This window comes from Anopheles maculipalpis, chromosome 2RL, assembly GCF_943734695.1.
Source record: "Anopheles maculipalpis chromosome 2RL, idAnoMacuDA_375_x, whole genome shotgun sequence".
NCBI lineage: Eukaryota > Metazoa > Arthropoda > Insecta > Diptera > Culicidae > Anopheles > Anopheles maculipalpis.
The window spans coordinates 24,523,266-24,547,558 of record NC_064871.1 but is presented as its reverse complement, the minus strand read 5'-3'; the positions used below and the strand labels follow the sequence as shown (position 1 = coordinate 24,547,558).

The 24,293-nt window shown below is 44.6% G+C and overlaps 6 protein-coding genes across 6 annotated transcripts in view; 3 read left to right on the top strand and 3 right to left on the bottom strand.

The window, feature by feature from the left end:
• The window catches only part of LOC126559617 (uncharacterized), a 39,707-nt gene extending 38,242 nt beyond the window's left edge, over positions 1-1,465 (top strand). Inside the window, exons 8-9 of the mRNA XM_050215786.1 lie at positions 48-686; positions 770-1,465. Coding sequence (XP_050071743.1) covers positions 48-686; positions 770-1,306 — 1,176 coding nt within the window. The 3' untranslated portion in view covers positions 1,307-1,465. The remainder of the gene's footprint in view (positions 1-47; positions 687-769) is intronic.
• LOC126559023 (glutathione S-transferase 1) overlaps positions 1-24,293 on the bottom strand; it is a 435,657-nt gene that overhangs the window by 88,365 nt on the left and 322,999 nt on the right. The window lies entirely within an intron of this gene.
• The window catches only part of LOC126557342 (endoplasmic reticulum chaperone BiP), a 205,185-nt gene that overhangs the window by 147,580 nt on the left and 33,312 nt on the right, over positions 1-24,293 (bottom strand). The window lies entirely within an intron of this gene.
• Positions 7,819-9,916, top strand: LOC126558180 (uncharacterized). Its single transcript, XM_050214146.1, has 3 exons — positions 7,819-7,836; positions 8,582-9,676; positions 9,746-9,916. The coding sequence occupies exons 1-3, from the start codon at positions 7,819-7,821 to the stop codon at positions 9,899-9,901; spliced, it is 1,269 nt and encodes a 422-aa protein (XP_050070103.1). The 3' UTR covers positions 9,902-9,916.
• On the top strand, positions 11,321-11,833 carry LOC126565682 (uncharacterized). Its single transcript, XM_050222886.1, has one exon. The coding sequence runs from the start codon at positions 11,321-11,323 to the stop codon at positions 11,831-11,833; it is 513 nt and encodes a 170-aa protein (XP_050078843.1).
• Positions 14,112-17,955, bottom strand: LOC126565671 (uncharacterized). Its single transcript, XM_050222874.1, has 5 exons — positions 17,899-17,955; positions 16,647-17,393; positions 16,368-16,564; positions 14,245-15,740; positions 14,112-14,170 (listed from the first exon to the last, which is right to left on the bottom strand). The coding sequence occupies exons 1-5, from the start codon at positions 17,953-17,955 to the stop codon at positions 14,112-14,114; spliced, it is 2,556 nt and encodes an 851-aa protein (XP_050078831.1).

The window sequence follows — 24,293 nt, the reverse complement described above, 5'->3', positions numbered from 1 at the left end:
GGCTTGTTTTTAAGAAGTCCGGTTTCAATGTTCCGTTCATTTTATAGACCAAGTCTCAGGCATCCACGGCACCCGCACAAACGCAACCGATCCAATCGAACACGTTGCCCCGGCCGAGTATGCATGTGGCGGCAGCTAAGCAACAAATCACCACACATCAGCATACGGCCTCCTGGAGCTACTACCCTGCGGTGGATCCAGCGACACAGGCGAAGGGAGTTGCCCACCAACCTCAACCTCCTGCTGGTACCGTGCAGCAAACAACAGGTACTGCAGTGGCTCCTGCCGGACAAACCAACATGCTGGCGGCCGTTGATCCGCACGGGAACTACTATCATATACCGGTGCAGACACGTCACAGCTACCATGGGCAGGAAGCAATCTATCAGAACTGCGCCAACCTTCCAATCGGTGTGCAGGCCAGTGCAGTTCAGGTGCAGTCGCACCAGATACACACGCAACACCAGGCCGTACATACGGCACACCACATCCACCAAATGACTGATACGGCTACGTACGGCAAGTTTGCCCGTAGCCCAACGCGTCGACCCGAATCGCCACCGCCGTTGCGCAACTACCACCAGACGATGGTGCTGATCCCGTACAATGCCGAAACGTACCATCGATACACGGCTCAGGAGCAGGAGAACTATCGCCGGCAGCACAACATCGTTGAGTACCAGCAGGTAAGGATGCATTGTAGACATTAGCTTGCTTGTCCGGTACTGACAACTTCAATCAGATTTAATTTTCCAAACTTCGATTGCAGGTAACACAGCAAACGATTCGCGTTCCGGTCGGCTATCCACTTCCCGGTATGCAATTGCACGTCGTAGCAGCCGGAGCACGGGCAGGTCTTCCGCCACACTACTCCACGCTACCCCGGCTAGGCACCAACACGGCCCCCGTTAATGCAGCCACGGGGACGGGACCCTCGTCACAGACAGCAGCACCGCCACCACCCCAAGGTAAACCTCCGGCCTACTCGCAATATCCGTCCGATGGTAAATCGGGCGTAAAGTTCACCGAGCGAGGTGCACCAGAAGGAGCGGCCAGCGTACAGCCGTCCGATGCGAGCCAACTTCTCTCACCGACCGGTCAAGGCCACGGTCCACCTGGAATGCCGGCAAGTATGGCTAGTTCTGCAACTACCACGGCCGGAACTACGTCGGCCGTTGTATCGTCGGGTGGACAAGTCGGTGGACAGGGCACGGGTGGTGGTGTAGTGTCTTCCCAGCCAGGTGGAAACATGCCGAACGCATCCCAGCAAACCCAGGGGGCTGTGTTTTATGCCATGAACGTTTGACAGGGTGATTAGATAAAGCTGACAATACGGCTCGAGCGGGAGATGGAATTGGGTGGTTGTGCGGGGATGCAGCAGCCGGAACAGGAAACGAATGACGGGGAAGAGACCGAACAAGTGGCAAAACCATTGGCCAGCTATCATTCCACTGGAGCTGCGCTGTAATGGGCGATCAACACCATACAACGACAGATGAGCGAGAGGGCTCGCTCATCCATTTCGAAAGACAAGATTGGTTGGAAACTGCAGGGGTGTTTTGTGTGAAACAATTTACCAACGTCCAATATCAGATTATCGGATCTTACTTGCAATGTCTCGAAGACTCTCATGCAAAGCATATGAATTCGGAATGTGTGTACATATGGTACTGGTGGGAGATGAGTTTATGTTATCGTGTTTTTTTTTTGTGTTCGTAACATCTGTTCCATTCTATTTCTGCTGTATGGAATCGTTCATCCACCGGCGTACACTAAGAGACGTATACAGTTGACACGGTGTTGAAGTGATGCGATGCTTCGGTTTGGATTCGGTTTCATACTTTCATACTATAGCTAGGATACGATCGATGGCGATGTGCATGACGTCACCTTCTCACACGTAAAAACACCATCTTTTCACCATCCCAATTCTCCGTCTGTTCGCTACATCAGATTCATTCGTTCATTAGCACTCAATCGATCATTCTTCCCTTATATATCTGTTGTAAGTTGTGATGATCTCTTTCGATCTCTCTGTGTAAAAATAATGACTATTGTTGCGACGTGACGTGACGTGAACTCCATCATCACCACATACACACATGGTACAGCTATTTATCCTGCTAGTCGCTCTAAGCATCCTGTTCCACTGTGTGAATGTACCCCAATCACCTTTGGTACGATCAGATCAAAGTAGATAGAGGCGAGTGTTGGAGAATGAAATGAAGGGCAAATTTAAATGCTACGGTGGTATGCTCAATTGACTGTTTAATAATTTTTGAATGAATGCATTAGAGAAATAGCGCTGTGTACATAGGATAGGAAAGGATAATAGTGTGAGTGTGTACTAAGAGAGTCATCTTTCAAAGTCTGGAACGTATGGGAGGTTTGGTAGATATCAGGAAAAACTACTATTCGAAGCTCAAATTTATAGAACAGCTGCAAAAACAGTGAGTGCGTGAACGATCGCAGAATAATTTATGGATCATTGATTTGGTGTGAAAGGCTGAAGTTTGAAGGATAAGGAAATTTGATTTTTCTATCTGGTAGATACTGCGTAATGGAAGGATCTTTAATTATTTAACTAGTGCCAAAGGATGCATAGACCAACCACATTTTTTTAAATGAGTTTTTAACTGTTCTGTTTAGTTTTCTCGTTTCGTTTTTAACATCCTTCAATGGTACGCTGTTGGAAGGATGTGCTTGTATTATACATATTTTTTTGAAACTGTTCTTTTTCTCTAATATTTGCACACAAAGTATACACACACACACAAACACCCATGTAAAGATCGAGTAGAAGATAAGTATTGTTAAATTGCACCAAAGATGCTCTATCCAAAACACACGTTCTTAGTAGAAGAGATTTTGAAATTAAACTTCACTATCGACACACACCTTACATTGCACGAGCTTTCCCCGTCCGTAGCACCGCACACAACACACACACATGTTGTCACGGTTGTTGCTGTTGTTCATGCGGACAAGGACTAAATAAAAATCACAAATGTCTTCGGTTTCTGTTTTTGTGTATCGAATTTTTATGCGTATTCACACGCTATGTAAGACTTTTAGCTTTAGGTTTATACTATATTGCCTTTTTGCGTCTTTTGTTTCGTCTTCTGCCCGAGCTGTACGTTGGCTAATGTGTAGCAAAACTAAAAAAATACACTTTGTAAATCGAAAAGGGTAAGATAAGCCAGATCGGGAGCGTTGAAAATGAGTGAAAGAAAATGCAAATAATTCATTGTGCACGTGCATTCATACGCATACAAAACACGCATCATTCAATCGCAACAAAACATATAATCCAAACGGCAGGTGGAATTAAATAGGATAAGTTAGAGCGTTTATAAATCGCACAAAATAAGTAAACAAAAGAAAAAGGGTAGAGCAGTGAAGCGAAAAGAAATGTTGTAGAGTAATGAAAGGAAAATTGGAAATAAAAAAAAGAGGCAAACAATGCAGAAAGAGAACGACACAAAAAAAAACAGTAGACAGTAGAACAGAAACTACCAAAATAGTGTAAAACTAAAACAAAGACACATAATAGAATTTGCAAAGAGCATAGAATACAATGTAGACGTAGTTGTACTTAGAGAATAGATTTTTTGTGTGTGTGTGTGCAAAACATAACAAAACGCAAAACGCTGTTGAACAAAATGGAATGCAAATAAGGTAGAGCAGAACGCAGAAGAACGAGAAGAGGTAAACCAAATAGCTTTAGTTCAGAAGGTTAGTAATACACAGGATAGAGAAATGTATTGAAGGTTCAACAGAGTAGGAAATGAAGAAACCAATAGGCAGAGACAATTATACCTTCTCTCCATCTCTTATAAGTGTGTGAGTGATAGATTGCAGCAAAAGAGAAATAAAGAGAATCAGTTGAAAGTAGAGCAACAAAAAGTGTAGCGTAAACCAAAAAAAAAAAAAAAAAAACAAATATAACAACAGAAACCAATGGTGAAATTGAAATGCAAATACATAACCATCCCTTACCCAAGGTATATATATATACATACACAGACACAAACAGAAATTCAACAAGTAAGCAGACCAGAAAGCGAAAAAAAAACAAAGCAAACGAACAAACAACATATATAAACTCAAGTATATATGAAAGAATATAAATATATATTTAAAGTAATTGCATTCAAGGCTAAAAGGCAAGTACGATGTTCGTTGTACTTGGGCAGAAGTTTATTGCGCAGCAAGTAAAAGCTCGTAGACAGGTGAAGAGCGTGGATGAAGCAAAGCAGAATAAAAAGGCCTCAACGTAAAAGTTTCACAACTGCTAGCGATACAAGCTAAGCAATGTGCATTCCAAACAAGGAAAGAACAGACGAGCAAGTTGGTAGCTCGTACGATTGAAAATAGAATTATGAAATGCAAAAATAAGGCAAACCAAAGTGAAGGTATAGAAGAAAAAAGACAAGACAAAACAAGAAAGAAAAGAGAACAAATGTTGCTAATGAAGTAGCGAAGCGAGATTGTTTTGGAGTTTGAATTGAAAGGAATTATAAGAACGTTTTAAGAATTCCCGTTGATTGTTAAACAAAGTGTGTGTAAGCGAACGGCGCAGGGTGTTTTTGGGTAGTAACTTTGGAAATTTAGATCAAAACAGCAGTGCGAGAAAAATCTGGAACAGAAGTAAAAACCTACAGGGACAATGTGAAGTGAAACAGTGGGTCGGTAAGAAGGAATAGTTTTTCGAAAACTATCACTGAGCGGCGTAGCAAAGAAAACGAAAACAATCGAGGTAGAAGAAGTGCATGATGGTAAGAGAACATACCAAGGCCAAGTCATAGGAAAAATGGAAGGAACTGGTACGCAGACGAGAAAGTGAAATAGAGCAAGGAAAACGAAAAAAAAAACAAAACACCGGAATAAAGATGCGTTAATCTTCGGTTGAAATAATTGTCACAAAATAATGGTGTGGTTTTGTCTTTTCCTCACCCACGAAAGGATATTTATCGTCCGAAAGCTGTGCTTTTATTTTTCGTTTCGTTACACAGATGTCAACTTTCGCAAGATACAAACGGTTTTTTGAGGTCAAGGCAATGGAGCTGGTTTTTTTTTGTGGAGCGACGAGACAGATCAACCCACCCACATCAAACACGTTGTTTTTTGGGTGATTTGCGAACGAAGCGTATCCGGCCATTGATTGGTACATGAATACGTCATCAACTGTATGCGGTGGTGTGGTTCGATGTTGCGAAGCGAAGATGAAGATGATCGCTTGATGAATTGCGTGTAGATGGCAATTTTCTGCAAGGAGTGAGTGTAATTGAGGGGTGGTTTTGGTAAAACGAACCGCTGATCAATGACAGAAAATTAAACGATTGAGGTGAGTATGTTGATGAAAATTGTCAATATGGGTGCTTACTTCATTTAACATCTCAATTTCGCGGTCGATGATTATTGTACGTTGGCGCTAAGATCAAACGATTGCAATTCGAATAGCCTTTGCAATTTTCAAAAGCACTTAAAAGAACAAAAACGTTCCTTTTTTTAAGCAATAGAAAAGGATAATTTTGTCCTTTATTAACATATGCGGCTCTATTTTAAGGTTATTTAGCTCAGCATCTAGGAGTTGATAATCGTTAGTTTTCAACTCTCCTATTTTAGAATGTAATTATTGTTGGGCACACTGCTTTAGTACTCATGTGGGTTTGAACAGGTTCCAATTAGCTTCGATGACGAAATAAATGTGTGACGGACGATCCTATTTATAAATCCTTCGCAACAACGATCAGCCGGTTATGGAAGAGTTGGCTAGACACTTTGACCCTGTCCAATGTGAAACATCAGTTCAGGCTAGATCCTATTTGTGATTGTTCTGACGGAGGAATCGCTGGTTGTGGGTACAGCAGCGCCTACTACACCGAAGTTCAAATCCTATCCGAATCTTTCGTAATGATTTTTCCTAATTTTTCCAACCGTTCGGGAAAGCACTACTGGAGTGGAGAACTGACATCTGTAGGGAAGGCAAAGGCGAAACTTCTCCCGAATCTGACAGAGATCCTCTCAAAGACTTACATAGTTGGTATCAATAAGTCTCTTAAGCCATTAGATGGCTTTCGTGACATAGAAGGTTGTTAAGTCAAGCAGAAGAAGAAGAGATTCATCTTAACATCTTAACATCAGTAAGCACTAGTAAAAACATAGGCACAGAAATATGGGCAAGTGTGCGGAAAGCCACATTGATGAGACTTAACGCCTTGAGCACTCAAAATCGACGATGGTTAGATCTTAGATATGGTCCCTGGTCCATAGAGTTCCTTCCACTCTTATTGATCTGATATACGATCTTTGGCTATAGCCACAATGTTAAACTCTATAATCTGCGTGAAAATTACGTTTTTTTACAATGGTTTGAGCTATTGGGATTCTTATGGACTGTCCGTGTTAACACGACGGCTAGTTTTTATTGGCCGTTGTAACAGGATAGACGTAGAAATATCTAATCTTAGTATTATGTTGATTCTTCTATCAGAGAAGTCAATATAAACGGGCTGCAGACATCAAGGTCTGACTGTCGTCAGCTTTAAATGGCTAATTCTTAAAGCCTTCCCCTTATTTACTTATTTTCTTTCTGTCCTCCATAAACTGTTCTCCCATTATGCGAAACAGAAGGAGCTTAATCTTCCCATTCCATGAGCAATTAAATGAAAATAAATTTAATCTCACGGCTCAACTCACCCCATATGACCCATTTTCGATTGACCTTCCTTGGCGTTTGTTTGCCTGGTGGTCACTCTCCTTGCAAGTGTCTTTTAAGGAAGTAGCCACGTTTCATTTCACTGCTGCTCCCGTTCTCCACCAAAGCCAGCCAACATCGACGGTGGTTGTCAAAATTGTCACCAGTCAAAATACCCCCCCCCCCCCCCTAATATAATATCACCTGTCCTTCCCTAATTGCGTGGGAAGAACGGGGCGGCCAATGACGTCACCGTTGTCACCTAATAACACGTTACGATCGGGAACCGGCCAAAAGGTGGTTTTGAACCTTCGTCAACACGAAATATAACGGGTTTGTGAGTAAGTGTTTGGCAGTGTTTGGCTTTCGGCGCCACTACGCCTCCGCACATCTGCCTTTCTCTCGGTACGCACTCGGTTTTGGCAAACGATTATGAAATCTGCTTTGTATGGCGGGAACTTGAGCTATTACTTCATCGCGTTAAAGTCAGCCGATCGTTCAACAGACCAGCCGAGCAACCGAGCTTTGTAGGGAAGCTTGCTCCACCTTTGTCCGGCTGTCTGATACTCCCCGCGATGATAGGAACTTTATTTTGAGATTCGTATTCATTTTGAACAAAAATTTGCAAACCACCCGCAATGCTTGGCGCATTATAAGAGGAGGAAACGTACGGTTTGGGGTAGAGTCGAAAAAGTGTAAACAATTGCTTGACTCCACGGTTCGGTTGAATGGGGAGACTTTGGCACACATTTGGCGCGTATGAATGAACCCAGTGGGAAGTTGTTTCTCTGGGAACGGGGTGGGAAAATTCAACGATGTCCCATTTCTTTCACTTTCTATCATCCTGCGATCGGCCGTTCTCTGTTGCTCTTGTAAATCCGAGTGGCCAAGCTGCGGGACGGTCATCTTTCAACGGTCTTTAAGGCTAAGGAGTGATCTGTAGAAGACAGTTTTATATTGCGTGTTGAACGGCACGCAACGATCGCGGATTGCCATAGAAACGCGGAACGATAGTTGGAATCAAAGTAGGCTTTGGGGATTTTTTAAAAGTGCTGTTAGGCCAGTGAACGTTACAATGATTCGAACTTGATCGAATCCAACGATAAATGTGCAGCAAGATGGAACTTCATTTCATGGTTAGTGAAATTAATTTACTATAAAGAAAGAAAAAAGTGACTTGAGTGCTAATTGAATGTTACGGGTATTTTGTCAGCTATTGTGTGTTGAAATAGTGATGTGGAAATGTTGTTATTTTAGTTTAAACTAAAAGCCTTATCAAGGCTAAGAGACCGTTATTATGTACGACATGTTCCAGTGTTCGAAGGATACAATAAAGAAAATGGTGTCAAAAGGCCTGAAACTTTACTTTTCGCATCAGAATGTAAAGGGTGCAATTTAATTCAGTATTATGCGTTATCCTATAATTTTGCTGTTTGCGAATTGGGAGCACAAGAGATCCTGATCGAAAATAAAATTGCCAACAAGGATGAGTGACGTCGCGTACCTTCAACGTTAGGATCGTGGCGATCCAACAGTGATACCGGAAGACTCGTTCGTTGGAAAACCATGAGTGTAAATCAAGAAATCCCGAGGATTATATCATTAACTATGTACTGTAGAGACAATAATATACTTAGTGGACGTAGTCGCCGGTCCGGAAGAGATTTGATTCTTGATACATTGATGTTACAACAGACCAAACATCATATCACGACGTCATTCAACTGCCTCGTATATAGCTTAAGATCGTGTATGAGTTAGATCAATCTTTTCAACAAACAAATAGTGGAAATATTTCTATTTGCATTTTTTTCATAAAATCATGTGATCCGATTCAATTATTTTTTTTGAAATGCTCGAATTTGTGTTTTATCATTCCAGTTATCCAGACTGATTGTGTTCGGTTGCTTCGTGCATCTCTCTACCTCCATACCATTTTCCTTTCCCGACGGCAGTAGAAGTGCTTCCTCTTCCAGCACATCCAGCGCACAACGACGCCAGGAAGCGTTCGAAGGGCGAAGCATTCGTGGAAATGATGGATCGTCTAGCAAAAACCAATTCCCCGACATATACAGCCGTTATCAGGTGCACGAAAATGATCCCGATCCACCTGGTGTAAGACCGACGGCAGGTCCGTTTCTCGATCGCCCAGGATCGATTACACCACCTCCACCACGCTACACAACGCGATCGGATCGTCCCAATGCGGCCTACAATCGTTTGCCACCGACGAAAAATGACGAACCGATCCAGGCTGAGCCGGCCATCGATTATGACGATGGAGAGGATGTCGGGGAGGAAGAGGAGCAACCCGATAAACCGGTGCCCGGTCCGGTGTCAGCACCGATATACAAACCTCCCGCCGGAAGTTACGGTGGAGGAGGTGGTTCCAACACGGTGAACAATCTGTTTTATGACTTTAACGACAAATTTGGAGGATTGGCCGGTGGACTAACGTCGTTGTTTGGGGAAAACAGACACAAGTTCAAGTTGAAACGACGAAAACCGGGTCAGCCCTGCATTCCTTACAGTTTGTTCCACAAGCTCAAGTACGGTCGTGATCTGCAGGGTAATCCAGTCGATCCAAAAACTCTGCTGCCGCATCTGAACCTTGTCTTGGCGGATGTAAACTACTACGCGCCAAACAATAACTATGGTGGTGGTGGTAGTAGTGGTGTTGACTATCAGTCCGACACCGGCACTGGTGGAGCTGTGTTTAACAACCACTTCTATGACGCCGTTGGTGGATATCCTTGCCAGGGTATATCGTTCGGTGGTGGTGGCTTCCCACACAAACCATTCAAACCGCACCGACCACACGGTGGACCGCTTGGATTTTTCGGACAGGGTGGTCTGTTCGATTGGGTATCGTCAGCGGACCAGGTACAGGGTGATGAAGGTGTTGGAGGAACGGAAGGTACCAGTGGCAATCGTCCGACCGTAGTGTTCAATCTGAACGATGCAATCGATACTGTGGTAAGTGCGATGATTTCGATTTTCAAGTGAATGCACTCTTCTAAACCTGTTTGATGAAATTCGTTTCAGGCTACCAACTGGAAACCGGGCGAAGGTTTCCAAATGATGATGGGAGTCATAGCGAACTTTATAACACAGGTCGCAGGAACGGCGGCAGCACCGGTAGCGGACGTTGCGACCGATGTACGAAAAATTAATCGCGAATTCTTTAGTTTGTTTGGTTGAAGAAAAGATGTTAAAGTTTGTAGAGTTTAAGGAAATGAAATACCATGACAAAAGGAGGAGTTAATAAAGTTGATTGTGTAACGAGGTTTTGGTTTGTTTTCCTATTATCTCATTAATGGTGCTTTGGCAGGTTCCGTCCTTACGATATGACCAGGGTGCCAATCTGTTGGCAGGATAATCCTTCGAAGGCTGCATTGAAAGGTTAAAAAATAGGCAAGAGCCTAATATAAATGTTGACAAATTGTGTAAATGCCATTGAAATTGTGCAATATTATTTAAAAACAATTTACCATAAGTAAAAGAGCACCTTTCGATAGCTTGCACCGCTTCCGAATGGATGTTTCAACAATTTCGAACCAAATTTGAATTTTTCTTTGTGGTTGGTTTGTGTCTTGGAAAACCCAATAGATGGCGCTACTATACATTTCGTTGGATCGCTAAATTCAAATGATTCTAGAAAACAGTTGCTTGCTTTTTCGTTGATTTTTGCTAACTTGTTTTTGTTGTAAGTAGCAGACAAATTTACATATAAGAAATAAAATTAAAATTGAAGAAACGATTGGTATGTCGCACAACAGTTTACGGGGAATCGATTGTTTTTATTTCCTGAAGGCCGGCCTGGCCGTATTGCTACGGCGAATTGTTTTTAAACCAGTGAATTCATACTGTTTTAAGGAGTTACTTAAATGCACATAATATTAGTGTCTAACATTAGGGTCTAACATTCTTGTAAATGCCAGCCGTGTTTATGGGTTTCCGAATTTATTGATACCATGCATGTGGCGAGTTAGCCCTTGTTTCAGGGTAACAACTCAAACAGAGCTTGAAACCTCCAAGATATGGAAATTTTGTTACGTTTTGTTTGTAATAATGATATTATTGCATATTTTTAAAGATTATTTTTCAAAAGCATAATTAAACGACAGTTTCATCCATTCATTAATCAAAATAAACGATACATTTTTATTTCTTATTGCAACACGCTTCAATGGTGCCGCTCGTCACACGGATGAGCGTTGAAATAAATTTCGGAACGTGTGGTACCACTTTAATATAATTTTATTTTTAGAAACTTTGATGCCCGTACATGTAAATAACTAAAAACAAAAAAACCTCAACTGTACTTCCACACACACACACTTCCCGCGCTAGACGGCAAACAGTCAATAAAACGTGCTGCGCTGTAGTAAACCACCAGACATGCAGTTTTACCTGACCTGCCCTAGCTCAATGTCAATGTCCAGCCGCGGGTAAGGTGGACTAACTCGAGCCACCTTCAGCCACATTTCACTTCCGATTTCGCCGTGTGCCGTCGTGTTGTGCTTAGAGTTGTGCGAAGGAAAAGTGACTAGACGAACGAACGGGCGGCGCTTAGACTATCCGATTAGCGGAAGTCGGCAGCGATAGAGAAGTGTCACAATGTTCGCGTCCAGCTGGTCTAATTATCGCGCGCCAAAACAGTTGAAAGCATTGTTGCGATTACTAGCGATCGTGGTGAGTTTGGCAGCTCCTGGGAAAGTGTTTTGGACAGAAGCCACTGTATCCTGTAACGCCATTGCACGGTGGCCTGCGCTTGACTACAAATCGGACCGTGCGTTCTACCCATTGATGGTGTCCTTTTCGCGCTATCCATTCCACGACGTGTACGAGGCCAATCCGGGGGTCCTGCCATCGAACAAACATTCCACAGTAGCTGCTTCCGTTGGGCCGGCTGCTGCTGGTCGTCCAGGACTGCCGAAGGCAAGGAAGAATTTCTTCCCACCGGGCGTAGAGCAGAACCATCGGAACTGGAGACATCAAAGCCATGCGCGAATGCCTACAAAGAACGTTTGTCAGGGATTGATCTATCTGCCGCAGCAGCTGCAGGCTTCCGGTCGGAGGATGTTACCGCTTAAGATGCGCAAACTGTTGAAGTACTGTGGGTTTATTTAGTAAAGATTGCTGTGTTTCTTGATGCTGTACATATTGGGTAGAAGTTAGTAATAAAAGTTATTGTTTTTAATTTCTTATTTTTTAATTGTATTTTATTTACTTATGTTTTTGAACAATTACAGAAATTGTGCCGTCGAATAAATAATTTTGAAACAAAAAAACGCTAGCGGAAACATGCTATTAATGATAATCTCAAACAAACCTTTCTAAAAAGTTATCAATCTAGATTATCTAGTGCCAGAGATTAATTAACAGACCGATTTTGAAGGTCATCAATTTTAATACAAAAAATCATCGATATCACAAGTCTAAGGTATAAAACAGGATACTTTAGCTTCACAAATCATAATATGGATCTCTTTCTCTCTCTCTCTCTCTCTCTCTCTCTCTCTTTCCCTCTCTCTCTTTCCCTCTCTTTATCTATCTTTTCTTGGCTTAACGACCGTCTAGGTCACCCTGCCTCTGCCATTATACCTGGATATAATACCGATTATTGAAGAGGATCCTCAAAAGAAGGTCTGTCCTAGTCCTAGTCCTAGTCATGACCTAGTAGTTCATCAAGCCAAGAAGAAGAAGAAAACGATTTCGTACAGTAATCTCTAAAATGTGGTAAGATCAGATGTAAGCTAAAGCGGCTGAGACTTGTGTTTATTACAATGTCCATTTTAACCATCCAGAATCGCCTTATCTGCCCATGATGTAGGATCGTTCCAAGCTAAGCCAAAAATGTCCAACGTAGATTCTTGAGCTTGTTTTGGCAATATATGTTGCAAATGATCTGATAATGTAATGCAAAAATTTCGGCTTCGATCGATCAGAAGATCGTTGTAAGAGATCATTTGATCAACGAGCATGTGTATCATTTTGACTCTTAATGTCTTTGATCTCTGATCAAAAGGCAGTAAAAAAACAAAAGTTTTCTTTAAACAATTTACTATATTAAAGTAACAACTTGTACATATAACATTCATCCTCCACTTAACATACCCATCCCAAATTATCCTTTAATGTCTTCACAGTAGGGCAGATCGTCGCCCGCATACAGTCTAGCCGCACCGACGCTTTCTGTTTCTTCCGCCGGCCATCCAAACATGTTCCAAATGTTCCAGCCCTGTCCGTCTCCATCCTTCGTTGACGAAACCATACTGTCATCACCGGGGAGGGCAAAGAACCCGGCAAGGGTTTTCATAAAGTTCGGTCCTTCACCATCCGGCCCGGCGCTGGCGACCATACCTTCGGGCTGGTTGAACATGTCGAACAAATTGTACCACACGTTTCCCAACGGTGCACCGGCAGCTGCTGCTGGGCTGGCCACTATACCTTCTTCCGCTGGTGCAGCGCTAGCCACCATCGTGTCACCTCCTGACCGGCGAAGCGCGCTTAACGGGCGTGCTCTTGCACGTCCCCGACCGTTGCACAGTCGACGACACTCGGCACAGTTGATCGGTGCTGGAGGAGGTGGGGGTGGCGGTGGTGCAGAAGTAGGAGTCAATGGGGCGCCCACGTTATCAGGAGAAGAGCGTCCAGCCTTGATACGCCGCGAACGTCCCGCCCCCGGTCGCCTTCTGGCGACGGTTGTTGGAACGGGCGTAGTTGTGGTCAACATGACCTTTTGGCGGATGGAATAGATCGCATTTTTGAATGCATCGAATGGACGTGTTTGGGGTGTGTTTTGCTGACGGCGTCGCAATTCCTGCCGCTGTCGGCGACGATCGATCGAATTGCCGGACGGTTTCATTCCACCGAACGGTTCCATCATGCGTGGATTGTTACGATCGAAGATCAAGTTGCGCACCGCGCGGACATTTGATTCGTTCGGACTGGGATAAGGGCGAAGGGTGTGGGATCACGATGCAATGAGAGTGGACACAAAACGGGTGGGACGAGCGAACAGAAGGGCATCAGTCATCATCGGGTCGATGGAGTATGAGGAAGAGAAGAGAGAGAGAGAGAGGGAGAGAAAGAAAGAAAGAAAAACAAATCATTAGTTTTGTTGGTATAACATGGAACTTCAGTCATCCCAGGACCCAACCGAAGCCAGGACCCGGACGACATCGGTAAAATTTATTCTAGCATTAATTCGAGAGGCACAGAACACATTCATTCATCCCCCGGTGATGCACACCAAATGGAGCTCTTAATCTAACGCTACGCGCGATGCTGGGTTTGGTTGTTGCTGTAAGGAGGAACGTCACCGGTCACACGAACAACGACGGGAGGGAGGGTGAGAGTGGAAGCTTGAGGTGGCGATTGGGCTCGGATGTCTACCTCGCGTCTACTACAGCCTAGAGAACGGTCCAAAAAATCGTCTAAACGGATTGAAACGATAGTGACGCACTGAAAAAGGATTTAGGAACATTGTTAGAACACACGCACAGAGCCTCAACCCGCAAGGGAACTCCGTTACACACGGCGAAACGGTGTCATACTTCCTCTTGCCAGCGATACTAGCGGGTTGGATTCTTTCTCATCCGCTGGATTGTTTGATGACGATGACTTTCCGGATGAGTCAGTTTTGCGGGATCGCTTACCACTGCCGGCCATCGCTTTCGGGATGCATTTAACGATCTTGGTGGGGCAGGCAGGCGTGTTCGGGGCAGACGTACGGGCGGTGGCCGGTGCAACCGTGGCTGCTTCATACGTAGACGGTGGTTGCACGATCAGCTGTTTGCTACTGCCGACGATCGGTTCGTTATTGGAGGCCGATGCCGGTGCAACGGCCGAAGGCATAATGATAACCGGAGGCGGATGAGATTTCCCCGCCGCACAGGACGTGCTACAGTACTCACGCACCTTCTGCATGATGTAGTTGTCCATGTCCGCTGAAACGTAACCACTCGCGGAACGGGCAGCTCCAATATTTTCCAACCCTGTGGCAGCAGCTGGCGCAGGAGCGGAAGCAGCACCTTCGTACTTTGGATCCGTCAAACGGAACGTTCCGATATTGATCATGGGAGTTCTCGATTTGTCGATGGTACCTTCCGCGGGCTGAGGATCTGAGGCTGCATTACTCTTGGCAGGCTTACGTCTTCGATTCAAGCGATTGGACAGTCGGTTGAGGCGTCGACTGCGTAGCGAGTTAGGGTCACCTTCTTCATCACCTTCGGCGCTGCGGCGCAGATGAAGCCGCTGTGGTTCCTCGAGAAGTCGTCCATTAGCCATCCGGTACAGGACCCGGCCCACATCCTGCTGCTGGTAGTACTCAACTATTTCGTTCGAATCGTACTCATCGTCATCCACTACCGGGTCAACAGTCGTTGTACTTTGCTGTTCCGGTGGGTTAATGCTTTTTCTACGTGCGCCCCTATCAGCCTGTCTCTCACGGAACGCACTAAGTCGCTTCGAGAGACCTCTCCAGAGGGAGTTCCTGTGGCTTTTTGGTTCTTCGCGTGGTCTGGCAATAAAAGTGGCCAGTGAAGCTTCTTCATTTACTGCCTGGTCGATTTCATTACCAAACGGGGCTAGCTTTGGCTCAAATTCATCCTCCAGTCGATACTCTGGTTCGCGAGGAGTTGTGGAAGTAGTAGTGATTTTGCGTTCATCCACGTAGAAATTCGAGCAGATCTGATCGTCACATTCCACATCCTCCTTTTTCTCCTTTTCCATTTCCTTCTCTTCCGTTTCCGTCTCTACTGCTGGCACTGCCGGAGTGATCACAGTAGTCGGAACCTCGAAAGGTACATCCTCCGGTGTTCTTCTCTCGATCACTTTTTCCATCGGCATCGGTCTACGACGCCGACCGGCATTCGCATCCCTCCGACGCCATTCCGATTTCGTCCGCCGCTTATGAAGCCAACGCTGCGGTACGGATCCTTCACCCGTTGCCACACTCACGCCCTCTCCCGTCGTCTGACCCGTACGCCCACCCTCCAGCCCTTCAATCATACGCTTTGCCATCGATCGTAACCTATCGCCGTTAGTCGCGGGTGTACCGCCAGGTGTAAGGCAATGAAAGTAAAAAAAGTTATAATTGAGTGGAATGGCTTGATCGCACGTAGTTCCATTCATGGGCAGTTTTCGCGAGGTCAATTCGAACGGTACCGTCCGTTCCCGACCCGTTTCATCCACAAACCGGACACTGACGATCGTGCCCAGCTCGGGAAGAAACGTGCCGGGCAGTGGTCCGACACATGCCGTAGTCGAGTTGCCGACGGATGTTTCGGGAACGCTGGTGGCTTTCGGTCCACCAACGATCGCCTGTTCTTTTGTGCGAAGATATTTATTCAACTCGGGGCCAACTTTGGGTTCCGGTTTGGACTTTTGGTTTTCAATGGCTTTCTCTATCTCGGCACGCAACGCTACGGTTTTAGGATCGGCTGGCTTCCGAGCGTCGGCCGTTACGATCGATTCCTGTTTCCTCGGACGCTTAAACATACGGGTTATAAAGGTTTGAAATGGTCTGATGGGTCGCTTGTTGGATGCTACCATTGGAGCTTCCCTCCCATCCTGTGCACTCCCTACTACATCCCCAACCTCTTCCACGTACTCCGCCGGACAGGGCCCGTCGGAATCGTGTTCTTGTGAGTCTGCGTACCTGTTTGCTCGCTGTGCTCGATCACGCCCAATCTTTGCCAGTCGCTCGTTCTTGCTTCGCACTAACTGTCGCCGGCTTACGGATTGTCGGTACACGGTTCCGGGTGCTCCAGGATCTACCATCGTCGTGGGGCCAGCCGCTAGCGGGATGGGATGGTCCGGGGATGAATGTGTCGGGAGCGCAGTACGATCTAAAGCCTAAAAACCGGCGCCTGTTAATTGGGAAGTTGACTATGAAACAGCGCGCCTCGACCACATCAGCTGTAGTGGCAGCACTAACCTGGGGAGTATCCGGGGCCAGTTCGTCCGCTGGGGACGATTCACTCATCGACGATCGCCGATAACGACCGTGGTGCCCGTACGTGGGCTCATAATCATCGCCTTCGCCCCCGTCATCGTGCCCATACCCGTGTCCACCACCATGACCACCGTGATGACCGTATCCGCCATGTTTCCCATGACCGTATCCATGATGGCCGTATCCTTCGTGTCCGCCCTTCTTGTGATGGTAATGGTGATGCGTGTGGATCACATACTTATGCTTCTTGTGCTTATGCTTAAAGTGTCGGAACTGGCCACCTTCCTCTCCTTCATTTTCCTCTTCATCCTCTCCTGCCGCTCGGCCAAAGTTGCCTTCGTCCAGCTCCCCCTCAAAGCCCATGACGCGTGCCTGCATACCCGGACCCATATCGATCTCGACCGGATGTGGACTATCGTGGATCATTTCACGCATCTGTGGTGCGTGCATTTCGTGCATTGGCATGTCATCCATAGCAGGTGCTTGTGGTGCTGGTTGTGGTGGTAGTGGGGCAGGTTCGGAACTTTCTTCACCCGACTTTGCGTCCATCGCCCCGTCAGCGTTGGGGTTTTCTGCTCGCACAAATCCAAATCGGCCTACCGGCATCGGTCTCATTATTACTGGCCGAAACCGATTGCCCATTCGTTTGTAGTAACGGTAAGCTTGTGCTCCGCTATCTAGCACAACTAGTGCCACAACAAGTGACAGAAACCAGCGGTTGATGAACAACTATGTTTTGAAGAAAAAATACCATAACAATTGAGTACAATGAGGAACGGTTTACATCGCCAAAAACATTCACTAACCATTTTGTGTTCCTATTTGTTCAACACTCTCACAATGTGCCCAGAAACAGGATTGTTCACTTGGTGCCCTCACACCCTTAACTCCACTCAACTCACACGACTCAACTACACTACACTTTGGTGCCGCTTCTTTATTGGCACATTCGCAACTGATGCTTCAATCCTGTCGCAGAGTACCTTTTAAGTATCCGGCTCGATGCTAGGGCGACTGTTACACTTGCCAAAGGTCACAACAACAGACAGTTGGAGCTGAGTAAGGAGGAATCTGGACCTTCTAGCCTTCGGGTAAGGCCAAAGCAGTTGTTTGCAAACAAACTGCCCACCAACGGCATACCAGCTGAGACTCGTGCCCGGTATGCGGTGGTTGAAGGTCGTGTTTGTAGGTTTTCCGCAATGTTTTGGTGGACTGTTTTTGTTTTGAAGCTTACGCCGGGACCAAGGCGTGATGAGTTGTTTCTGGGCATGCAATTCTTAGTCATACGCATGCTGGCAAGGTAGGCAAGAGTAGGAAAGGCAACGACAATGCCGAGAATGACTGGTGCAATAGTTATCTTATGTAAACTGAATTTAGAAAGAAGAATGAGGGGCTTTGTTGTAATTTTTGTGCATGAAATTGTTATAGAATTTATGTTTTGTTTTGGGACATGTTGAATTATGCAAGAAATTAAGATGTGATATGAATGATTTATTCTAAAAGAGCTTAGTGTTATGATAGTTTTTAAAGCCGCGCACGATTGTTATTTTACAAGGGTTTTAATATATTTTTAACAACGATAATTTTTAACAACGACTTATTTTAAATTAATTTTTTAGATTCAATTGCTTAAGTTAATAAAAATTCCAAATCTATTTCCATGATTCACTTATTATTTACTGATAAAAACACATTTTTCAATGTTACTGTTTACTGATGACCATCGATTTATTGTTATGACAGTGAAATGGTAAAAATACCCTTTAAATAACATTGAACAACTTCATAATGCTAGAAACATGGCTACGCCTCGTATTTGCAACATTCAGCAGAGCACGGCCTAAGCATGGCGGTCGTGAAACCTTCGGGTAGCGTTCGGGTGCAATCCACAAAGCCGATGAAATGAACTTGCGTATACATTCATTCCATGTGTGCCATTCAACGAAAGTTGTAGACGGCCAGGTTACTGCACCAAGAACGTTCGACCGGGCAGGATGTGTGCGGCTGGCCGTCTTCAGAAACCATTATTAGCTAACAACGACCAGTCGCAGTACAATTCATTTTATCTAGTTTTTAATTTTGGGTGCTGACTTGATGTTAGACAGGTCAGCTGGCAATGATAAAAAGAAGTTAACAAAATGTTGATTGCAAGAGAATATGCTAGATTCTTCTCTGACCCCGAGTCAAAGATTGGTGGGATAATAGTGAATTAAAATTTTGTTTTAGTGTACTTAAAAAAAAATGTGTTAAAAATGTCTTGATTTCATTAAACGATTCTCGTGTGAGACAAATGTAGTTTCAGAGATTCACATTTTCTATGAACAAATGAAAAATATCTGTTTTACAGCAATTCTCTGTAGAAAAACGGTATCTAGGATTTTAGATCTATTTTACGAAGTCTACGATGAATAACGTTATAAATTTCCACAGATAAAACAAGCAATACTATTAAAAAAAAAAAAATTTATATCATACCAATGATAGTGAAACAGATCAGAAGAAAACCGTCAAGAATATCGTTTTCTTCTCTGTCCTTCAGCTTTAACATCACAAATCATACTCATCAAAGCGATGAGAATGGTGGTGAGAAGCTGTGAATGAACTCATAAACACGTGAGCGTTAGGGCGGCCCGGTGGAAAATGTGATAGCGGCGCCGGTCTTCAAACGGCAGGGCCGGGGTTCAAATCCCATCCGGACCGTCCTCCCGTAGTGAGGACTGACTATCCAACTACGTGGTATCGGAGAGTCTAGTAAGTAATTTGATGACCGGCGTGACCTAGAAGGTCGTTAAGTCAAGAAGAAGATACGTGAGCTCTGTTAGGAAGGGCAAATTATGCACTGTGGGTTCGAACGTTGGACATAGATTGGCAGGATAGTTAGGATGTTATTACACAAACAGTATAATTATGACTTAAAATAAATTTCTTTTTGCGCTATCATGGATCACTCTATAGAAAAAGCAAAACGTTACGATTTTTACAGCTTTTGATTAGTATTGATTAAAGAAAAATTCTGAAACATTTAAAGCCTTAATATGTTCAAATGGTTTAAAGTGTTTTACTGTTCAAATGTGTTCAATAATTTGTTTAAAACTGAAAAAATAATGAAAATTTCAATTGATTATATACCATTAAATAAACCATTGGCGTGGTTTTACTACGGTTTTTCTTAAATATTACTCATTCGGAATAATCATCCGTTCACAAGCTGCCCCAGCAAGAGTAGAGCGCTGCCTAAGCACTCTGGTTCGTGTAATCTTCGGCTTCGTTCGTTCGGCTGCCGGTTACCATCCGAATGAATCCGTTCCTTCCCATTCGCGCCATTCACTCCATTCAACGAAAGTCGTGAACGTCCGAATTACTACACTCGACAACATCAACCGAGCTGGATGCGAGCGTGCGGTTGGCCGTGCCGCGGAACAGTTTTCGAACAACAACCGGCACTGCTTCATCTCGGTCGGCGCGATCAGCCTTTAGCGTTGTCCGGCCAGTTTCATCAGTTTCAGTGTTCTCGCGACAACTTTTCCACTCGCCAGTTTCGGCAGGCTGCCGCAGAAAGGTGTGCTGATTTTGGGGGTTTTGATTTAATATGAGTTTTTTTTTGTTTTGGCATTGCACAAAAGATAAGTTTATCACCCGGCTGGTACACACCGTCCCAGGCTATTCATTCCCACGGTGCGGTCAACAGTGCTGTGGAACGTTGCTCAGAACCGTACGAAGGGGAAGGTGTGTGCGATCGCGAAAGATTGCTTGACCGTGGTGGTTTAGACAGTGGAGTGGAGAAAATGGTTGTGAGTGAAGTGAAAAGTTTGCTTAATGTTTGAATTACACCGTGCTGGCTGGTTAATTGTGGACGGTGAATTAATTAGTGGTTGCAACCAGCCTGACCGCATGGCTTCCCTGATTGAAGTAGGCAAATCGTGGTTGTAATAATACGTGATCCGATCGCGATCGATGCGAAATTAATTTCCTCGTGCTTTTTCCTGCCTCTTCTTTGATCTTCTCACGTTTCGTGTCCAAGGTGAGTTCTGTGGCAGAGAACTGTGAATGAACCGGGTGGAATAAAAAACGGACCAAATCGTGTGCGTCGGATCGAGGTCAAACTATCGCTACCGGACGATCGTTTTCAATAGTTCATCTGCTTTGGACGGATGGGACCCATCGTGAGCGAAAGATGGGAGTGAAAGGGATTTGCGGGAAATACTAAAAAAAAAGTGCGAATCTTCCAGATTCCGGCATCGTTTCGGGAAGGTTTTAGTGGCCACAGTGACCTCGAAAAGTGTAAACCGGAAAAACACGATCACCATGCAGATGGCCAAAATCCGCGTGCTGGTCCGAAAGTGGTGCAAAAATTACAGCCTCCCATCGTGCGGCCACAAGTTTGTTATGTAAAACAGATGATTCTGCTGGGGCCTCTCTTCTGCTTTGCTCTCTCACATACACGCGCACGGTGGTTTGGCACGGCCTAGACAAGTACGGACACTGTTGCACAGGTTTCCGCGTCCGTGGTCACCCCTTTTTATCGCGACCGTACCTAGCTAGGAGGGGGGAAAAAACATAGCAAAAATAGAGAGGCCTACCGTTTTCGCGCAAAATTCACTTTTTCGCGATCTGCGCGCCTCGAGACGAGATCGACAGACGACGGACCGGCCTGGTTTGTGTGTGAGTGCACAACCCAGCAGAGTACGCGCACGCCCGAACTGGTCTGGCTCATTAAAAACCGATTGGATATATTTTCGAAATTAGTGTCGGTTCGGTTGCGGTTTCCGCCGGCTTCTTGGCTTTCTCAGCCACGGTTTTTTTTTTTGTGCGAGGTGTTTTGAGCATTCTTGCAGCACAGACATTGATGAACAGCGACCGGGATTTAGGGTGGACTTGGCTTTTGTCTATGACGGCAAACATTGTATTACACGATGGACCATTACTACTGCACGTTTAATGAATCGAGCAAAAGTGGTGGCTTTTATTGGTGTAGGTCACACCTTACTGTGGCAATATTTGGCAACATTATATGAAGAAAAAAACCCCAACATGATCTTATCGCTTATCGTTTTGCTTTCGTTGGGGTGGAGTTTGGCATTGTTGGCAATGGGGAACTCTTTCTTTGCACCTTCTTGCTGCTCTTTGCGTGAGAATTAGACTAGATTTGGCACAATCATGGTGCAAATGGGCAAAACGCGGTACGGGCGGTCATACTTATCGACTCACGTGATACGATTCACTGCCAGCGGAAACGCGGAAAGCGGTGAATTGCGGTGAAATTAGAGGCAAAGAAAAATGAAAGCAAAATCAAACATGACAAAATGTGCAGTGCAACAAGCGAGGAAAGTGTTTCGTGAAGAAAAGAATTAAATAATAAGTGATGCGTCTGATAAGTGTGCTGATGCTTCTTTACAGAGGGTGGATATAAGAAATGATCGAATTTTAAACGAATGAATAAGTGTTTGAATCTAATTGTTACGGTGATGTGAAATGTAATTATCGTACAAGAAGTTTACAAAAGTGAGAAAGCAAAATATAAGTAGTGAAATAAATTTGGAAACCAACAAATTGGAAAAGGGAAAAAAAAGCCAACACGCTCCAGTTGTTCCGTACAGAAGTAAGTGCACCACGAAAACGAGTGAACCGGTCATATGATTGCCCCGTGCATATCAGCGTTATCTCGGCAGTGGAACGAGTGAAACGAGCGAATCAAAGGTAAAATGTGACTGGAAACGTGAGTTTGGTGTGGCACCGTGTTTGGCTTCCTTCACCGCTCACTGCAGCCATTCAGAACGGCCATCAAGAAGCAACTAAAAATCAAATGCAAAATTTGCAATTAAAGTACAATAAGCAAAAATTCGCACCATAAATTTCCTCTTTAGACAAAACGATCTCCAAAACGAAGGTGTGAGATCACCTTCCATAGCACGCACATTCTTCCCTTTAGGGGCGTGAAATGGGCCACCTTTTTCGCATGACGCTTGGTGCGACTAATTTTAACACGCACCGTAAAACAAAAGCAAGGGAAGATGCATCGTGCTCTGGAGCATTAAATGCAATTGAGTCGACCACGGTCCCTTTTTGCTGGCAGCTCTTGAACGCCAACTCTTGTCGAGGAACGGGATTATTAAGCCATACATCCAGTAGAACAGGTCGGTGGCGTGCGCGTGACATGCGTTGCCTTTTCTGCTGTGGTCACACCGATCCTGGCCGGGGTGGAAATAATGTCGACAAAAGTTTTTTGGCAGATTGCTTCCCGGCTCTTCTCGATTTCGCTGTCCAAGAGGACGTTTTTGTTGTTGGACGATTTTGTTTTTGTTCGGCCGATTTCTGCTCAGTAACCGATTTCGTTTACCAAATTTTGTTGGATAAACTTCGTTGTGCGCGAGCCAATGCTTGCCGTTGAAAGTGTACGGTGGTCCATGATAGATTTTTGGGCTGTAGTTATTGTGCTGCTGGCACTCGTCTTTTTTTTTTTTTTGTTGAGAAATTTACCCGTTGCACGTTTAAAAGCAAATGAACCACTCCTTTAGAGCGGCGCCCCCTGTTTGGGATTCGGCGGCTGGTGGTCCGGTGTGATGCATTCTGTCGACCATAAAGCAGGGGTGGAAATATTGGACGCAGGACGCATCTTGCTCGACATGAAGACACTTTTACATTTCACCAGTGGCATGTTTTCCGCATCTCCATCTTAACGATGTTTCCGCTGCGTGTTTGGGACAACTCCCTTTTCCTGGTGTTTTTTTCTGTGTATGTGTGTGTTCTTCGTTTTGTTCGTTGCTTACGCTTCAGAACTCCAAAGACGTCTGATGGCGTGCAGAGATCGAACTGCTCGCTCGACAATGCTTGTACAGAGAATGTCTATGTGGCTATCCTAACAGTTGGACACGGCGAAAACATATCACAACCAACTTTAACTTATTTGCTTTGACAGTTTACTTTTTCTTTCTCGGTGCTTGGTTGCCATTTGGGTACAATTTTTGGCAAAAGAATGCTTCTAAGTGTACTTTAATAGAATACATTTTAAGTGAAAGTTTTTTTTTGGAGAAGCGCCATAATTTATTGCATTGTTAATGTGTAGCAGCTTTCTTGGATAACTCGAACTAACAAGTTATTGATTGAACAGTTCATCTACAAGCAAGATAGCACCTAAGAATTCTATTCATGCCATCCCAACGTAGAATTTACCAGTACTTGTGGTTGACATAATTCTGTCAAATTATTACTCGCAGCTCATTTTGCGTTAATGCTCTACTCCTCTCACAAGAGAACCATTTTACTCGGCGATACACCGTTCGCAACAATTATGCAATCGAGCGAGAAGTGTTGCCGTTGCACCAATGTGTGTCTCTTCCTATCGGACTTATAAGAAATGTAGCGAGCGAGGAAGCATCTTGCGATTGCTCGGAACATTTGACAAGAATTTAAATGTCAATTACGCTTGCAAACGATCGTGGCTTTTGGTTTTCTTTATACTCGCACACATCCGGTGGAAAAGGTAAGGTGGACTCTCATCGGGGTTTTTAATAAATCTTTAGCTAAAATCTTGATTTACCGCTAAGAAAAGTACGACTCGCGAATGTCTTACTTTATACATAAATTGCGAAAAATAAACTTGCTTCTGTGTAATCTTGGTTTGGCAAACAT

Bases quoted from the DNA above. Each gene is read 5' to 3' on its own strand.
- LOC126565682 (XM_050222886.1), top strand. From the start codon at position 11,321: ATGTTCGCGTCCAGCTGGTCTAATTATCGCGCGCCAAAACAGTTGAAA.
- LOC126565671 (XM_050222874.1), bottom strand. From the start codon at position 17,955: ATGCGTATGACTAAGAATTGCATGCCCAGAAACAACTCATCACGCCTT. The intron at 15,741-16,367 runs GTACGCAGACTC...TAACGGCGATAG, and splicing joins CGAGCACAGCGAGCAAACAG to GTTACGATCGATGGCAAAGC. The intron at 14,171-14,244 runs GTGTGTAACGGA...ATCCTTTTTCAG, and splicing joins AAGTATGACACCGTTTCGCC to TGCGTCACTATCGTTTCAAT.
- LOC126558180 (XM_050214146.1), top strand. The intron at 9,677-9,745 runs GTAAGTGCGATG...AATTCGTTTCAG, and splicing joins ACGATGCAATCGATACTGTG to GCTACCAACTGGAAACCGGG.